At 41.4% G+C, this 18393-nt stretch overlaps 1 protein-coding gene across 1 annotated transcript in view; it reads left to right on the top strand.

Annotated features, from left to right (window-relative positions):
* The first annotated feature begins 1001 nt into the window (after positions 1 to 1001).
* Positions 1002 to 18393, top strand: part of KCNG3 (potassium voltage-gated channel modifier subfamily G member 3) — a 27888-nt gene continuing 10496 nt past the window's right edge. The window contains 1 exon segment of the mRNA XM_035897005.1: positions 1002 to 1121. Coding sequence (XP_035752898.1) covers positions 1002 to 1121 — 120 coding nt within the window.

Here is an 18393-nt window from a genome sequence, read left to right as displayed (position 1 = left end):
AGGAAGCGTTTGAAGGAGACGCTTACCAATCATCTGATGAGAGGGATGCTCCAAAGCCATCAATATTGATGTAACACGAAGCCCTTTCCCCGTCTTTATACAAAGTTCAACACCATCACAAACAATCTATACACTTTACAAACAAATTGATCCTGCTGTGGAATGCTTCCTTGGGAGAGAAATGCTTTTTATCATTTTCTTGCAAGGAAGGTGATGATTTATTATTTGTTTCAGGTCCTGGGTTGTTGTGCGTGTAAGCTTGAGCACTGCCAAGCTAACATTTCACTTCACCCTCAGCTGCAGGGAAAGACATTGATTAGGAGGATGAGCTTCCCTGGTGTTTCAAACGATTGTATCCTCTCTTCCCTTTCCCCTTTTAAGTGAACCTGGGACTGTTAGGTTAAGAGTTGTGCTACTCCTAGGGCACGTCTAACTCCCTGAGTGACTACTCTGTGTCAAACAGGCAACCCACCGAGTACCTAATTCCTGAAATACGTGAAGCTGGCGTATGATACAGTGATTTAGTCTTCTCCAATAAACAGCAACACATCCATGCATCAAAAGGAAAAATTGGAAATCTTCGTCTGTTTTGTCTCCCAACAAGAACATCTGCGGGAGCTGAACAGAAAGTCTGCAGAAACTCCTTGGGAAGTAGCAGCACTATCCAGCTGGTTATTCCTAGAGACACAGTAACACTACCTTGGCAGAGACCTAAATACAAACAGCTAGAAGTTAAATGGCGTGTTATTTTTACTCTGGTGGTTTACTGCTTGGTAGATGAAACAGGTTAAACTTTCAAGGCAAGAGAACAGTTAATTCAAATAGCTGGCTTGTCGCAGTCATTATCAATTAAGCAAAATGCCTCCAAGCTCTTTTCCTCAGCCTAAGTCTGCACTGCGACATTAGAGGAACTTCCCACACTTTGAAGCTTGCAATGCACCCTCATCCAGCAAGGAGCGGATTTCAATAGAAACAGACTCTCGCTTCCATCATCTGAAGGCATGGCCTCTGAAAAAGGAAGGCAGCTCCTGAAGATACAGAATTCGCCTCTCAAAAACATGAGAGCAGCAGCCCAGGAAAGCCCATGGTCCCAGCCTGCCCAGGTTGACAGCCTGAAAATAGTAAGAAACCCCCCATTATTTACAGTTGCCTAAGGCATGCATCACAGACCAGGTAAATAAAGAATGGCGTTTATATACCTTAGTACTGAATCACTGGGCCTTATTATTCACACTAACACAGTTCATGTAGCCACAGATAACACAACCTGAATACCATACGGTGCTGTGCTGCTGGATTTGCATAATTTAAAGTCACTGCTGCAAGCTGAGGGAGGTCGCACAGCTAGCTGCGGTTGGGTACCAAGTTGCAGGACTGGCAGTAAATTTTACTTTGGCGTAATGTACACAAAAGCCTAGATACAGTTTATTTTCTGTGCTATCTCAGTGCACAGAATGGGAAAAATTAAAGTTATGTAAACATCTTCATTTTTCGAGATTAAATATAATGGAAAACTCTTGTTTCAACCACAGGATTGCTGAGAAAAAAATTCAGATAAGAGCTTTGTCTTAACCTGGTAAATGAAATGTATTCAGCTACAGACTGAGATTACTTGCGTTGCTCGAAAGAAATCATATTTCTGTGGCAACTTGAATCACAGCTGCAAAATAGATTATTCCTGTTAGAGAGACAGATTACCTGAGAACTTCATTTCACAGCTTTTTTCATTGTGCCATCCTGAGCAGCTCATCATCCCTCCTCATATTCCTCCAAAAAACAGTCAAGAAAAACAGAACAGAGTGTAAAGGATCATTTTAAAACACAGACCAGTTCCCTGGTCCAGGCTCACCAACTGGCCCCACGGTGAGCTGTACTGAAGGAGGTGGAGCTGAGGGGCTGAGAGCGGGGCTGCCTGAGGACCATTCATGGCATTACCAATACAGCACCTATTGACTTGTCCAGGCCGCACCCTCTTTATTGGCTTTTTCACTTTAGCATCATGAGATTTGTGTGTGTTAAATAGCCATTAAGCTGACTGGAGCAATACAATTTTCTTACCATATTTAAAAAAATGCAATGAAGAAATACATTTTCTTCATTAGGGATAACACAAAAAGTTTCACTTTTTCTTCACAGGCAATTTAAGGCTTTGTTCTCATGTGTGGAATTGACTGGACAAAGGGAATGGGATTCTGCTACCAGAGAATTTTATTCCTGAATTTTAATTTTTAATTCCCTATAGCTTTTCAGAGACTAAAAGCTGTGTTCAGCCAGTGGCAGAACTCCGGCTGTTCACATGAGTTCAGAGGTTTTAGGACAAGTCCTCAAAGATTCTTGCATCAGACACAAAAACTCCTCACCACTGATGCTCTTTTCCCTCCATTGCAGAGCCAAGTATGAAAGTTTCAAAAAGCTCTGACAATCTTATCACCCCAGAAAGCGGCAGAATAAGGGAGCTTCCCTTGCAGCTGTTGTGCAACGTTGTCTTTTGTGTCCAGAGAACTTAATTTCAAAGGTTCGTGCCCAGCATCTTCTCTAGGCAATAAAAGCCTGAATCTAACAACAACAAAAGAACAACAACAACAAAAAAAAAAACCCACACAAACTTCTTCACCAAAGACACCAGTACTGAAGACAAATCTTCCTAAATTGCTTCCTTAAGGATTACACTGACAGTTCAGAGGTCTAAAGTAAATTATAATGACAGAGGTGTGTTTAAGAATGGAATACTTCAGGATCTTGCAGGTAGAAACATCTTACTGAAATCAACAAAAGCTTTGGAGAAGAGAGTTGCTTGAACCTTAATAAAAGGTGCTCAGCTCCTTGGTAGAGCTTTGGTCGAGACTCACCCTCGCGCTGATACAACAGAAAGGAAAAGGCATTTAGACTTTCCCATCCTTGGGCCATGCTTATAGGACCCACCTAACCCGAAGTGGCTAAGCTTAGATTTTCTTTTTGGCATGGGTAATCTGGAAGCACAGGAAACATTCAGCAGTTCAAGTTCAGGAGTTCACACCAAGGGACTGTGGCTCTCCTGCTAGCAAAAAACTTTGCTACAACGAATAAACAGGCTGCACGCACATAACCCAGACAAAGAGTTAAAAAAAATACAAAGGACTGTACAGATGATCATTTCTTATCAGCCTAAACTCCTGCTTACACTGAGAGTAATTCACTGCCACAGAGGACTTCGGTAGTTCACAGACTTGTCCTGCGGCTCAAAAATAATACGTAGTCTGTACAGAGTCACTTTCACCCAGTGTGAACAAACACGGCAGCTAATACAGCTGCACATTGATCAGGCTGGCTTACAGGCAGCTGAAAGTACATGCACTTTTTTTTTTTCCCCTACTAATGGAAAGACACACCACAGCTTGCAAAACATCATTAATGAATTTGTAGCAGAAACAGAATTCATATTGCTGTCACTTAATTAGTCAAAGAAAAACATTTTTCCACATCGATACTCATGATTAGAAAAACCTTAGATAACGTCCATTTTGTAAGAGACTGTGTAAGATTTTTTTTTTAAATTTAATTTACAGGAATATAAAATTCAATGTTTATTATCATAAGCGATAGAAAAGTTTAGCTGCCACTACTGAAAGAGAAACTAGCTGCAATCTGTAATAGAGACTTCCATATCAACTTCTTTATAGATGAGGAAAAAAATCCCAACCCTCTCACAAGAGAAAATCATCATCTCTTGGCATCAGAAATAACGTTAGCTTTTTTATTGACTCTGTGAGTCAGATCTCTCAAGAGACTCTTAGCTAAAATATGTCACTATTTTCATTAAATGTGTTTTAAACAATAGCTTAAAGTTAATTGCTGAATTATCAGTAGTCTGCAGATTTAGATGTTCAATCCAAATCTTAAAGTTGTAAGAATACCACTAAGTCAATGTGCAGGAAAAAATGGTGCTTATGGCTGGCAACAAGTTACTATTTGAGTGACTAATGAAAAAGAGGTATTTGGTAATAGTTTTTCAGTAAGTATCATACTATTATATAGATAGATGCTATAGCCTACCACATGGCACTGCTTTGACACTATACATAATTTCATTTCCCACAAATTATACCATTTAATTAAGGACTTTTTTTTGTGCAAAACAAGTCAGATCTTGACCTGTGCATACCTGTCTTCTTGTTCTGACTGAATTTGCTTTAATGAAAACCATTCTATTGCAGGGGAAATAATACTATAGGTTTGATGGAGGGAGGGAGGGGTTTATTATTAATTTACTACTAAAGACTAGATATGCAAGAAATAAATTTCTTCCATTCCATAGACACAACTCTCACAGTTTTTGATAATAATCTCAGAGTAAATATCTTATTTTCTAACCAGATTTTAAAAATAAAAGAAAATTCCCATATAGAGCTTTTGTTATAGCTACCAAATATATTTTGCAGCTCACATCCTAACAGAGAAAAAGCCTGCAGCTCTACGATTCAATTTTGTACCCTGTTCTGTTTGCCAGTTTTAGAGAAAACTTAATTTCACATCTTGTTTCTGTTGCAGTCAAGGTGAGTTTTGTGGTTGACTCCAATAGGACTAAGATGAGACCAATTCTATACCTTTGTTATCTTTGACGTAAGCAAGGTTGTGAATCAGAGCAGTCGGAAGCACGCTGGAGTTGTTGCATACGTCCGCAGCACTCCTAAAAGAAGCCCTTTTGGGCTGGACCACAGTACTACTAGGTAGACATTAAACACACCACACTGGATTTACTCTTTATCTCTCCCTTTCTCTCAACTGATCTATTTTTCGTGCTGAACACCTGCTAAAAAGCTGTCAAAAGTGCTTAATGACACATATTTAAGTAGAGTACAGTACATTCATCTGAGCAGAATTAATTTAAGTCAAGGACTCAGCATCTGTTCGGTTTTTCTGGGGATTGAATGATTACGGGCAAGCAACACCAAAGCGCAACTTATTGATCAAATGCACCCTCAGTGCCTTACCATGCCTCTAAACGCTGCCTTGTGTTTCCATTACACGTTTTGACTTGACGTTCTCAAGTACTGCTTCTACTTTTAGCTTTGAAAATCGGAACAATTTCTTGATGCAGGTAGCAAGTCTCCAGGTCAGTGCAGTGATGATCGCTTGTTATTCTGCCGGTGGGAGGAACTTCCCATCTGAAATGGCTGGGTGAGTTTTGGGGACACGTTTATCAGTGGTACGACACACACGCATGCTCCTCTCAGATTAGGGAAATTGCACCTGCTTACACACAGTGAATTTAACTTTGTGTTCAGGTGACCTTTATTTCTAACAGCAGGTGGTATCGCAGAGGAAGTCAGCTTGCCTGCCTGATTAATAGGCTTCTGAAGAGCTGACTTGTTTCCAGGATCAATCTGGGTACTGGTGAGGAAGACCAGCAGCACTCTGCAGAATGGTAGTAATACTGATGTTTTGGAAAGTATGGGCAGTGGCTTTTAAGCGAGCCTTTTGCCTAGAGACACTCACACACCTGGCTGAAGTCCGTGAAGTGCATGAAGTATTTTCTCAGGATGAGTGGAAAGAACAAGTAGCGTACTTTTAGGTAGCCAGATTACCACACCGGGCAATAGGTGATGACACAAGAAACATTGTAAGAATAAGAGGCTTCCTAGCTGCAAAGCTGGCACGGTTGTCTTTTTTTGTTGTTGTTTAGACTTTTCTGTTTTAAATCAGCTACGTGCCTGGCAAGAAGACATAAACAGTTTGAAAACCCTCTTTCCCCATAGCACACAACAGCTGTATTCATATCACTTGTGCCCTCAGAATACCCTGAGTATTCCCCCTGTATGCAAGGGAACGGTAGATTTTACGTATTTCCTAAACAGGACTACAGCGAGGAACCTAACTTTGGATGTCATACAAACTGATTAGGTCCTGCAGGTTCCTTAATAATGGCTGTTTGTGCCAAAAAAGATACAACAATAGGCAAATTGTGCCAAATTTGGCTGTTCGTACCAACCAGGCACAAACAAAAAATCCTGAACATATGACCTAACTCTGAAACATCCATATTCAGTAAAAATCTCCCCACTATTGCAGTTAAGACTCTCTTCTTTGTAGGGAAGAAGATACCAATTCTACTATCTGATAGGTCTGTTATCTCCATGCCATGCTCAGTCTGTCAAGTTTACTGTTCTCCCTGGCTGAAGGTTTTTGGCTCTACAGTGTTCAGGCCCATTTGTCAGATAAGCCTCTCACTGGTCTTTAACCTCTGCAACTAGACCCTTTTGTAGCTTGGGTCTTAGTTACAGCTAGGGATGGAAACCCGTAAAATCTGGACACCCAAGATTAACAGTCTGCAAGTAGATGAGTTTTAATTTCTACAATATTATCTAGAACACCAAGGAATATTTTATCTGCTTACAAACAAGTTCTTCTTATCATTCATATTTCAATATAAGCAAAAAAGCAGGGTGCATCAGCCCTCTTCTCCTTATGAAGCTCCACTGGGAGGCAAGAGTACAGTATATAGCCGAGACTAACAAACACACAGCGCCAAAATTTAATGTTTCCATTCCCCATCTTCCTCAAAGCTATCCAACCAACTACTCTGAACTAGAGAATTGGCAATGAGGAGAACTGCTAGGGAAAACCACAAATTCTTGCTCTTCAGAAAGAATATGACCAAAGAAGTGTCTTTTACAATACACTCTTAGAAATAACCTAGATCCAGTGACTCTGCCATACAACTCAGAAAATATTTCATGGTCCACAGAAAGAAGGAACAAGTCTTAGGCTCACATGCATACAAGTGTGCTTGTTTTCCTATTCCTCTAAACACAATAATCAGCTATACTGGAATAACCCCCTCCCATACTGTTACAGCTACGTTCCCTTTAGGGGTCTGTGAAAGTTTTTAAACTAAAGCCTATCAACAACAATGGTTTTTTTGGGAAGGCAAATCCCACACATAACAATAAAAAAACCTAGGCAGCAAGTTATTCAGCACTATTTTCACTGAAGCCAGTTCCTGAATTTCACCAGCATAACAACCAGCAGCCAGGTCAAAGTACAAACATCTGTGTACATAAAATGCCCAGAAGACATCAGAGAGAAAATAAACACGGCTCGTGCTGCTATATCACATATACTCTGAGACAGAAGGGGCCTGCTGATCCATGGTTTCTCAGATCTGCATCCAGAAGTTCTGGTCTTCTTCCCAAATGAAGACTCATATCCCTCTGAGGACTCGCTGGGCCTGTGAATAAGCAGTGGTCAATGCCCAAACCCATCACTGTAGGCCTCGGTTCTAACAGGTGCTGAACACCATCTGCTTTCATGAACATCAACTGGAAGATACATAATGTACAATACAGGGAGAAGGCCCTCCAACTTTGCACTGCCAACACTTACTGTGTAAGTTCTTGTAATAATTATTCATAACATCAGTTCCCTACAGACTTCCCATGAAAATAGTCGAAAACAGTACACTGTGACAGGGAAGGGGAAATTGCAATAAATATATCCAGCCATAGCAACTGTCAAGCCTTTCAGAATACGACATTTTTTTAATGAATATTTTAAGACGGCTTCATGTTTTGATTGGGTTCCTCTTTGGTAGTTGCCCAACGTTTTGGGATGAGGAAGGTTATTTACGATTAATGAATATTTTCTTCTGAACATGAGTCATGGTGTATTTGGCTATCAACCTTTTCTGCTTAGAAAAGAAAATAACAAATGACTGAATATATGACATGGTTTAACCCCAGTGGTCAGCTAAGTCCCACACAACCGCTCGCTCACTCCCCCCTCAGTGGGATGGGGGAGAGAATCTGAAGGGTAAAAGTGAGAAAACTCATTGGTTGAGATAAGGACAGTTTAATAGGTAAAGCAAAAGCCGTGCACGCAAGCAAAGCAAACCAAGGAATTTATTCACCACTTCCCATGGGCAGGCAGGGGCTCAGCCGTCTCCAGCAAAGCAGGGCTCCATCACGCCTAACTGTGACTTGGGAAGACAAACACCATTACTCCAAACGTCCCCCCCTTCCTCCTTCTTCCCCCAGCTTTATGTGCTGAGCATGACATCATATGGTGTGGAATATCCCTTGGGTCAGTTGGGGTCAGCTGTCCCGGCTGTGCCCCCACCCAGCTTCTTGTGCATCCCCAGCCTCCTCGCTGGTGGGGTGGGGTGAAAGGCAGAAAAGCCTTGACTGTGCAAGCACTGCTTAGCAGTAGCTAAAACATCCCTGGGTTATCAACGCTGTTTCCAGCACAGGTCCAAAACATGGCCCCATACCAGCTACTGTGAAGAAATTTAACTCCACCCCAGCCAAAACCAGCACAATATACCATAGTGATCTGTTCTGATGAGAGAAGCAGGAGGACAGGGTGTTTGGGCAGGGCCGTAGCATTGCCTTCTATAGGGTGGTATCTGGACTACACTACCTAATCTGACATTTTGCCTTAGCTCTACAGAAAGCTTAACACAATCTATAAAGCATAGAATATGTTATGTTTATGTTAGTTCTACCTTTACAACTTGAAGAGCTACACTGCTTAATAGCAAGCGTGACTTAAAAGGTGACCAGTCATTTTTAAAGGCCTTTTACAGTTTTCCTCGTACATCAAGATGTAAAAATGAAAATAGCATCTTGTAGTTTAAGCCACTTTTTTTTTTTTATGGGACAAAGGGACAAACTGTGCTGCTGAGCAGCTTGCTTATTCACTTACAGATTTCTGTGATGGAAGCATCACAAGGACTGAAAACAATATTTGCTGCTGTATTAGTTCTTAACAAATTCAAATACGTTTCTGAATGCAGTACAGTTAAAGAACTTCATTGTTCAAGGATGAGCTGTTCCCTACAAACACCAGGAAACCCCATTATACTTTCTTCAAAATTATTTCCCCACCAGAGAGGGCAAGAGTAACTACAGTTCTTCACAGTCTTTCTGGAATTGTGTATTGAATCAAAGCATTCACTTTCTGTTGGCTTCTGCTGTTCTGAACAGCAAAAGGTAACGTTGCTATTTCAGACACACCAGTCCTGCAATCCCCTCTGAGTGCAAAACCTCAAGGCACAGAGAATCCATCATGTCACCATTCATAACTTGAAACTTTTCTCCATTGCTATTTCCATTACCAGCCTCTGTTCCAAGGTTTGTAACTTAGCAGTAAAAGTTCACGCTGGGCTGAAATTTGTCCTGTGAGGTTTAAGGAACCCAAGAGCTATTTTCTTTTTTACTATGGAATTATTTCCCCAGTTGTAAGAGACAGAGAGGATTGCTTTTATGTCAACAAAATAGGCAAAGAATCTAATGCCTGCAAACAGTTGTACCAAGCAATTTGTCCATGAGAAATAATCTTTCTCTTACAGTATGTCTCTTGAGCCAGTTGACCTAAAATGGTCTCAATTTCTGCAATCCAGATTCCTTTCAATGGAATTTATTATCTACACTTCCTTAAATACAGTAAATACTGGAATACTAGACAGACCATCATTATTAGCAACGAAAATGTATTATTTGCCTACAGAGACTCAGAAATATTGGGCCATAATTGACTCTCAGTCACACCACCATAAATTCAGAATAACTCTATTGATACTATTGAGTTAATGCACAGGAATCACAGTCTTGGGGAAAGCAAGAGAACTTGGTTACGTGACTACAGAATTCAGCAATAGGTTGAACCTTTAAGGCTTGCAACCACATGAAAGGAAGACTGCACATCTAGAATCATAGAATCACTTTGGTTGGAAAAGACCTTTGAGATCATCAAGTCCAACCTTCTGCTCTGTTCCCAGTATGGGATGGGAAACTGCACACTTCAGGTTGGTAACTGGTCTGCCAGACCTCCCCAGCGCGCTGGGAGGAGGAATACTGGTACACCTCAACAGGCTCCCTCCCATGAGGCCCCCAAGAAGTTCAGGGTCAGGAATCACAGCTCCACAAGCTTCGTCTTCCTCTCTGCTTTCACGGACTGCTCCTTCCAAGGACAGCAGAAATGTAAGAGACTGTACAAATCAGTTGTATGAATAGATAACCTGACTACATATTTGGCAGTGGCCAAGTATTTTCCATGTTCTGTTAAGTCATTGAAGTGTTGAACTTGAGGCGATTGTAAGGATATTTTCCAGGTAATTTCTGGAAATAATAAGAATGCGTACCAGGCTCTGGCACATCTTTGAATGGGTGGCCACAGCCTTCCAAAACACTCTCCAAGCTGAATGGGGAACTCCTCACCATCCTCTTTTGAGGAAGAGGCATCAGATGCCTGGGGCTAAGAAGAGAGAAAGAGAGAGGATGAACCTATGACTTTACTGAGTAGGAAACATGAAAGCAGGGCTCCCAATACAGCTCCTGGAAAACAGCAGCACAGGATTTCAATCCTATGTTTTAATCAGTACTCAGGGTTTGGGTTGGTTTTGTTGTTGTTTCTTTTGGGGGCTTTTTTTGGTTTTATTCTTTGGTTTTTTTAAAGCTTCTTTTCCCCATTTTTCTTCTCTTTTGAAGAAGAATTTTTGATATACGAATTACAAAAAGTCTTAGGTAGAAGACACAGAAAACCAGTGATATAAATTGGTGAATTAAAGACAGATCTTGGAATTAAAGAGATAACTATAGGAAGAAAGAAATCAAACAAACAAGGCACTGCAAACATGAGATGTCTGTTCCCAGTTTGAAGTCTGTTTGGCAGCGCAAATGTTTAAACAGATGAAATTTCTGAAAAAGAGAGAAGAGAGAGTCACATTTAAACCTGCTGAGGGAAAAAATGTGTTGATGATCTGATAACAATACGCTTCAGAAAACTGAGGAAGCAACATGATCCTGAGCTCATGTTTTGTGGTCTTCAGCATAAGACCACAACACAAAATTTTAAAAAATTTATTTTTTTTTTAAAAAGTCAAAACCCCCAAACGGAAAGAAGCTCCTCCAGCCTCTGTGGCATACGAGAGCACTGCGGTCTATGGGCAGAGAATTTCTGCTAAGGGTAGAAGCCTTCTGAAACAAGCTGCTGTGGTTGCTACTGTAATTTCCCACCTTTGAGAACCAGGGCAATATCATATTCATTGAAGTGCAACATAATGCAGCATGTCTCACTAAATGATGTTAAGCTTTTTAGAAAAGACATGTACAAATTTCTTACTACTACAGTTTCAAGATTACTGATGTCTCTCACCTTGTTTGTACAATAGTTTTAAAAAAAGAAAAACCATAAAACAAACTCCCATGGATCAAAGGAAAACATGATTTAGAATCCGAAATGAGCGATCTATTTTATTCTGTCTCTTGCAATTGAAAGGCACATCTATAAACCTGCCGGGGCAGCTGAACATGCAAAAACCCAGTCATACTGAAAATTTAGCAGAGATCTTTATCAGAATAAATTTGCATAGCTCTGCAGACAGCATTAACAATTTGTTTCTTAGCTATAATTTCCAGGAAAGATCTGGTTTGGCACCAAGATTGTGACATTTTGGTTTTCTGCTATATCCAGGCTAGCGTCAGTCCTAACTCGATGGCACGGTTGCGCCAAAGTCACTCCAGCCTCAGCAGTTTGATTCTATAGTTTATCGCAATAGGAAGCAGGGCAATTAGGGGATGTCTAAATTGCTAACATCAGTTGATTAGCTTTACATCCTGCAGGTACATCAGTAGCTGAGTCAGAGAGGTAGTGGCCATTACAGCAATGCAGGTGGCCCCCCCCCACCGTTTGCATTTCACCATGCCGCAACCGTTTCGGAGCCCTGCAAAGTCCACCAGCACTTTCTAACACATCCCGTGATGGCAAAGGAATAAATCTTTTTCATCTGCAAGTTCATTAGGGATTGGACACACACTAGAGAGGAGTACTACTGGCAAGCTGCTCCTCCTCTGAATCCCACTCCTCCCTCCAAGGGGAGTCCACCTTCCCCTCCTGTCATTAGCAGGAAAAGAACAATTAGTGAACATATCGGAGCTTTTCCAAGAAGTGACTCGGGAACTGTGACTTTAGTGACACTTGACTTAAAATGTGGGGGCAGGTCTGCATGTAGGTGGGATCTGCAGTTGCCAGCAAAGAAACAGAAGTGTGTTGAAATACAAAAAAAAACAATGTTAAAAAAAGTAATGAAGTCAGTAATTGCACAAAATGAAGCTATAGCAAATTATACAAGAACAACACAGCATAAAAACTGTACACAAATGTGTATTGTTTTTTTTTTTTACAGGGTGAAAGAAAGAAAAGTATTTTCTCATGCGGTGGTTTAATCTCAAGAACCAGATTCTCAGATACTTTGTTAAGAGGTGACCAATCTACTGGGTCATTCCAGTGGATTTTTTTTTTTTTTTGCAGGCCTTTGTACCTGATCCAGACCATCAGCAGTTACATCCTGAAGCCATTGTTGTACAATACCATTATGAGGAATATTACGCCACGTCTGGCTATAAGAGACATTTCTAGCTGCATAATGGAGATTAACGGTGTTTTGTACAATACCATTATGAGGAATATTACGCCACAGACTCGTTCTGGCTATAAGAGACATTTCTAGCTGCGTAATGGAGATTAACTGTGTGATCACTTTAACTTCCAATTCCAGGACATAATCCAGTCCCTTGTGTGATTTAGGAGGGAACCATTTGATGTAAGGGATGAGAAGTTACCACTCCTGGAAGTGGATACCAGCTTTCATCAGTGGTACAGCAGTGAATATGGGGAACATCCATGTAGTTTGCTTAGGTGATGACAGTGATTGTGTAGGCATCTGGGGAGACCTGTATACAATTGCTTACATGCAACCCAGTTTAATAGAACCTTTTTGCTAGAAGCGAGAGTCCTCTACAATGTCTTGCAGATAAGTTACAGAAAGTACTGAGGGATCTTTAGCTTATTTCTGCACAGCCATGAAAGGCAAGCTGCCATTTAACATCCCGCATGGTAAACTCCAGCTTGAGCAGCTTCATCGGTTTCCCTGTAATGGAGCTATGCTTCAGTTGTTCCTGAAGCTCCCATTAATGCAAAGGTTTTAATACCTCATTGCACCGCAAAATCCAGGGTCTGTCTGTGTCCTGAGGAAGGATGCGAGCACTCTGCACTCACCAGAGCTGCGACAGGCTCAGGAAGAGAAGCTTTTTACAGAGAGGTCTGATCAAAGATCTCTGAATCAAAGGATTTCTGTGTGAATGGAACACAAGACACTACTAGTTTGTTAAAATTAACTGGATGAGTATTTGACTTCAGATTTAGTATTTTTAAGAACCTGAGAACCATCTTTAAAGAGTTATGCAAACGTTTATCTAAGTTAGCATGCTCAATCATTTTTATAAGCCAGTATAGTCAACAGGAAGAGTTTCTGGGATTTCTGGAAGAACAGGTAGGATTAGAGTGAAAAGATTAATTCTTTTTAGAAATGAAAAAAAATCTGTACATAAGGGGTCAAAGCAACTGAATTTCATATGCTCACATGTTATAGAAGACCTGGTTCTGCATCATTTATTGTAGTTTAGTACGATCGAGTGGTCAGTAATTAACAGCACAGCATTTGAGAACAGTAGCTATTTAAGAAAGAGATATTTCCCTATTCATCAGGGAACAAGTGAAAGGGTTTTCGAAAATGCCTTATTTAACTTTATTTCCTCTGAAGTGTGAAGCTTAGAGCAGTGCAATAGCAAGACAGAGCTTCTAACTCTCCTTCCCCTGAGAGCTTAGATACATAAAATGCAAAAGTAAACTATTTCTCACTAAGGAATAAAAGAAATTAACTGGTATTTCCAGAAATTTCTCTTTAGAATATTTTTTCACAAATCCAGTAAAACTCTGCTTGGAGGACACTAACTCACTGTGGTTAAGTCTCACCTAATTAGACCCCCAGGCTTATCACCTCCTCTAAATGAGCAGGCAGGGCTACGTGTGCTGCCTTTGCTGGCTCTGCCAAAGTTCCCAGCAGTGGGATTTCAGAGTCCCAGCTGTATCAATTCCCTTCCCAAAGACCACGGGCAACTCATAATGGCACCTCCCCCGTGTCCCAACCAACACAACTTCCGAGTTTCCAGTGCTGTTCTTCAACGAGGCACAACAGATACCTAGGGCTCAGTTACTTAAATGCAGGCATAAAGGGTCACCTGTATGGCATCCAGGACATCCCTGGGGGCTGGTGGGCAGGACGCAGAAGGCTCGTGCACTACTGGAGCAGCAGGTAGAGAATAGGGGAAATGGAAGGCATCTCAAGTGCACCAACTCACATGTGTTTACGCAAGTGAACCAAGCTCGTAGCCTTTGCTGAGGATGCAAGGGGAAAAACAACACCTACAAAAAAATCACATCAGTAACTCCTTATGTTAGCTACTACAAAAAAAAAAAATCATGACAAAATAATGTTTGTATGCATTTATCTGGGCCAGTTTTCTTCCTCTTCCAAGAGCATACTTTGGATTCGCCCACACACGCGGCTTCTCCAAATCCTAGTATTTGTCTTAGTCTTCTCTGCAGCCAGCGTCCCTTCCCCTTGGTAGGCATTTCACTGGTGAGAAACCTGTGAGAATATGGTCATGCCTTTGAATTCCCCATTAGCAAGTCTCCTTCTAGTCACCTTCCTTGGGCAAGCAACGTCCTTCTCTCCATGCCTTTCTGTCTGCCTTCCTGGAGTTCAGATATAACAGACTAGTTTACCCCACCTAGTACCCATCTCTGTCCAAGAGGGCTTCATTTGAGTCAATGCTCATTGAAATTTAATAGCCTTCAATAATTAGCCTGGCATCAGGTACAAGAGGTTTTGCCAGGATTTTCTCAATACAGAGGTGAAGAACAACAAGAGAAGGCAGTTGTCTCTCACATTAAAAAGAAAAAGCTTACAGTCTGACCTACATACATCGAGTCTCCAGTATCAAACCTTAATTGTTCACAGCCAAATTTCCCAAATTGTTCGCATGGTTCATGAAATAAGTTAGTCTAATTATAAATGTCAACTACAGATTGTATTCTGTGCACATGTATATATATGTGAATACCCAGCTCCCTACTAAATGTCATTCATCCACTTTTAGAAACATTCATATTCAAAATTATTCAGATTTTTATAAGTGCCTCAGTGACGAGGGAACTTGTACTCTTATGTCAGGTGCCACTGACAATCCAAACTGTATCTGTCATTAGACCTGTTTGTTTGGCAGTTATATGTGGGAATAGGCTCATCTCCCGAAAGGTTTTCTACATAGCCCGCAAATCACGTTGAGGTATAGGGGCTTTGTTGCAGAGAAGTTTGATTAAAGGAAAGACATCTATTGGAAACCATTCCCCCCCCCCCAAGACCTAAACTAAAGAGAAATGCAAACCTTAGTCCATCTGTGCATGCAGAACCTTTTGAAGCATTTGTTCTAGTCTTTATGTAGTGTCTCTTCAAGCAATTAAGATAGATCTGGTCAAATGCAGTATGTTTAATACCAAAAAGCATGGGGTTTTTTTCTCCTCACAGTTTTACCTACTTGTATACTCCCTGGCAAGGCAGATCTTTTGTTCTGTGTGTACAAGTCTATCATCGTGGCAGCCTGCTCCACAGCTAGAGCTCCTACATGTTGTGGTCATATAAATAACCGAGATGCCTGACAGAAGACGCCCCACCAAAAGCCAATTTTGCTTGCACTGAAATCAACAGCACTCAGTAGCTGCCTCAGTAGGAACAGAATCTCATCCCGAGTTATGAAAAATGCCTGCCATCAAAATATACCACTTTGTTCACATACTAAATGCAAGTAGAGCCTCTTTTTCTAAAAGCAAAAGAGACCTGCACTGAAAAAAACAGAGCAACCGTCTCAGCGCAGGGCCAGAAAGATTTGGAAACTGCAGAAAGTATTTCAAGTTCATTAAATTCCCCTAGGATGCAATGGCACAGTGCAAGCCATGAAAATAAATGTTGACACAAAGCAAGCTATTTTTACATAATGACTATTAACTGTGAAGTTCCTCCTGGGCAGCAAATGGTAACAACTACAACACCAGGAAAAGAATAATTGCTTTGATTCAACATCCCAGCGTGTGTCTCCAGATCATAAAAACCCCAAACCAAAACCAAACCAACCCCCCAACCACCTGAACTCAACTACTCAAAAGAGGTCTTTATTGTATCTTAGATTATCAGCCAGCCCAGTCCTTCTCTTTACACCTCATACTTTACCATTTAACACGTAGGTTCAATCCTTGCTACTCATTTCTATGTTGACCTATTTCGGTGGAGTTACTGGCTCACTTGTTTTTCACTGATTAGGTACCATCTTCCAAATCAGGACAGCTGGAACTTTCAACCACACTTCCCCTTCCCCCCATAGCCTTTCAAAAGGTCTTTTTCTTAATATATTACTAAGTGGTTTGCCTACAGTCACAGAAAGCATGAAGTGTTTTGTCTCTTTCAGGCTCTCCAGCCTATTTTTCAAATTTCTTAAGACTTCCAGTCACAAAATTCAAAACCAACAGAAGAAGGTTACGCTCACTGAAGTTTCCTGGAAAATAAGACGGATCTACCACTGAACTGATACATGTAAATTCTGAGTAATTCCCATGAAACAATTTGAATTACCACAAACATACTATAAACCAGCTATTTTACAGTCTAAAAATGCCATAAATCAGAACGTTTACTGGAAAATTACAAATCCTAAAATCTGAGGTTTTGTTCACAGTAAATTGCTGCTCTTGGTGCAAGAAGGTGTTGTTTGCAGCTATTGACACCAGCTTGCTAGAACAAATCTCCTCAATTGAAAATCAGTAATTGTAACTAGAATAACTAAACTCCAACATGCCAGACTACAGAGCAAAAAAAAAAAACCAACCACATTGCTGTTGTCAGGTTAATTTTGCTTACACTGGAAGTTTGACAGTGTTATGCTGAAGGAAGAAATCATTCATGTTCCATATTTAAAAGAAACCAAAACCCAGAAATAGGCATCAAACCAACCTATAGTGCTTCACGTGATGTACTTAAAAGATCGGGTCTTGGGAGGCCAGCACTTTACCTGTTCTGCCACACAGCTTCACGACACAGCATGTAAAGCCTCATTCATCTTGAAATGATTTCTAGAACATACGCTCCAACCCATCACAGTCAGCAAATGCACATCTCCAGACCACACTATTTGTATCCTCCTCTGCAAGCTCCCCACGAGGAACAAAGGGGCTTAAAACCTGGGGAGCAGGAAGCCCAACAAATTGCAAAGGCAGAAGCACCTGGGTAACTCATTATCACCGTCAGGCTTTGCCACTTCATTTTTTTTTTTTTAATAGATATTCTAATAATTGTTCCTGAAAGAATGAAATACAGAAGCATGCATATCGAAGAAAGGTGAAGGGGTTTAAAATAGTGGTTGTTGCTTATAAAATTAACAGGCAGCTGAGATATATTACCTGAATGCAAACCCCCTTCCAGCGATGTGGAAACAGACACCGGCATGACTAAAGAGGGACCAAAAATGACCTTACTGGGGGACAACACGCCGGCCTCTCGACTTTACTACATTTTGTAACGGGAGTTCGGGTGGGTTTCTCGTCTTCTCGGCAAATGAACAGAGAAGAATGACTAATTGTGACCTCTAGTGGACATTCTGTGTCACGACCATAGCAGAGCTTGCAGAATTCTCGTCGTGGTAACGTGGACGTTTCTTCGAATCTCCTCCAAAGTATTTTTTAGAAGATGAGAAATGGGATTACAAATAGTAGCGCTTAATCGCATTCTCCTTTCAAAGAACATTTTTTACTACACAATTAGATTACTATCCGTTTATTTTGATACACCTAAATGCGCCTTACAAATCTCAGCTGAGAAAGTAAGATGGCAGCAAGAAGAACAAAAAAAAAAAACCAAACCAAACCCCAAACCCCAACCCATAAAGACAAGTACATGTATCTAGAGCGACAAAGCAGGGGGCCGGTAAGACACCGTTTTAACCCGGATCTCCTTTCCCAGACTCAGCGCTCTGGTGCCAAATCTTTGGCATTAAGTTTTGAAAGGGTTATACTCGCCTGCCCTTTCTCCTGACAACCGGGAGCACCGCACTGAACTCAGCATCAGGGGGCAAACATGATGCTCCAGATGTAAATCGGCCTAGAAAATACTCCAGCCGGGAGAACTCTCATATGGGGGGGAGCGGGGGGAGGAGAGGAGAGGAATTAAAACCCATCAGTGGTGGAAATGAAGAACTCCCTGTACGTACCGCAAGCCGATGAAGCCAGAGCGCAGACCTGAGGCTGCGGGGGGCGGGAGCAGGGAGGAAGGCTCTGCCTAAGGCACCCAACTCTTCCTGGTGGCCGTGCACCATGTGAGGAGGAGAAAGAGAAGTGTGTCCTCATCCAGATGTGCGCGGGGGCGGGGGGGGACACGACACGCGGGACGCGCCTTCAAAAGACACCCGCGTTTTGCAGGAAAGCCCGGCCGCCCCGGCGGGAAGGGCCGCGGGAAACGGATGGGAGGGGGGC

Source organism: Egretta garzetta, unplaced genomic scaffold (genome assembly GCF_000687185.1).
Source record: "Egretta garzetta isolate BGI_Z169 unplaced genomic scaffold, ASM68718v1 scaffold166, whole genome shotgun sequence".
Taxonomy (NCBI): domain Eukaryota; kingdom Metazoa; phylum Chordata; class Aves; order Pelecaniformes; family Ardeidae; genus Egretta; species Egretta garzetta.
Note: the sequence above shows the minus strand (reverse complement) of the source record. Positions and strands in the feature narration are given on the sequence as shown.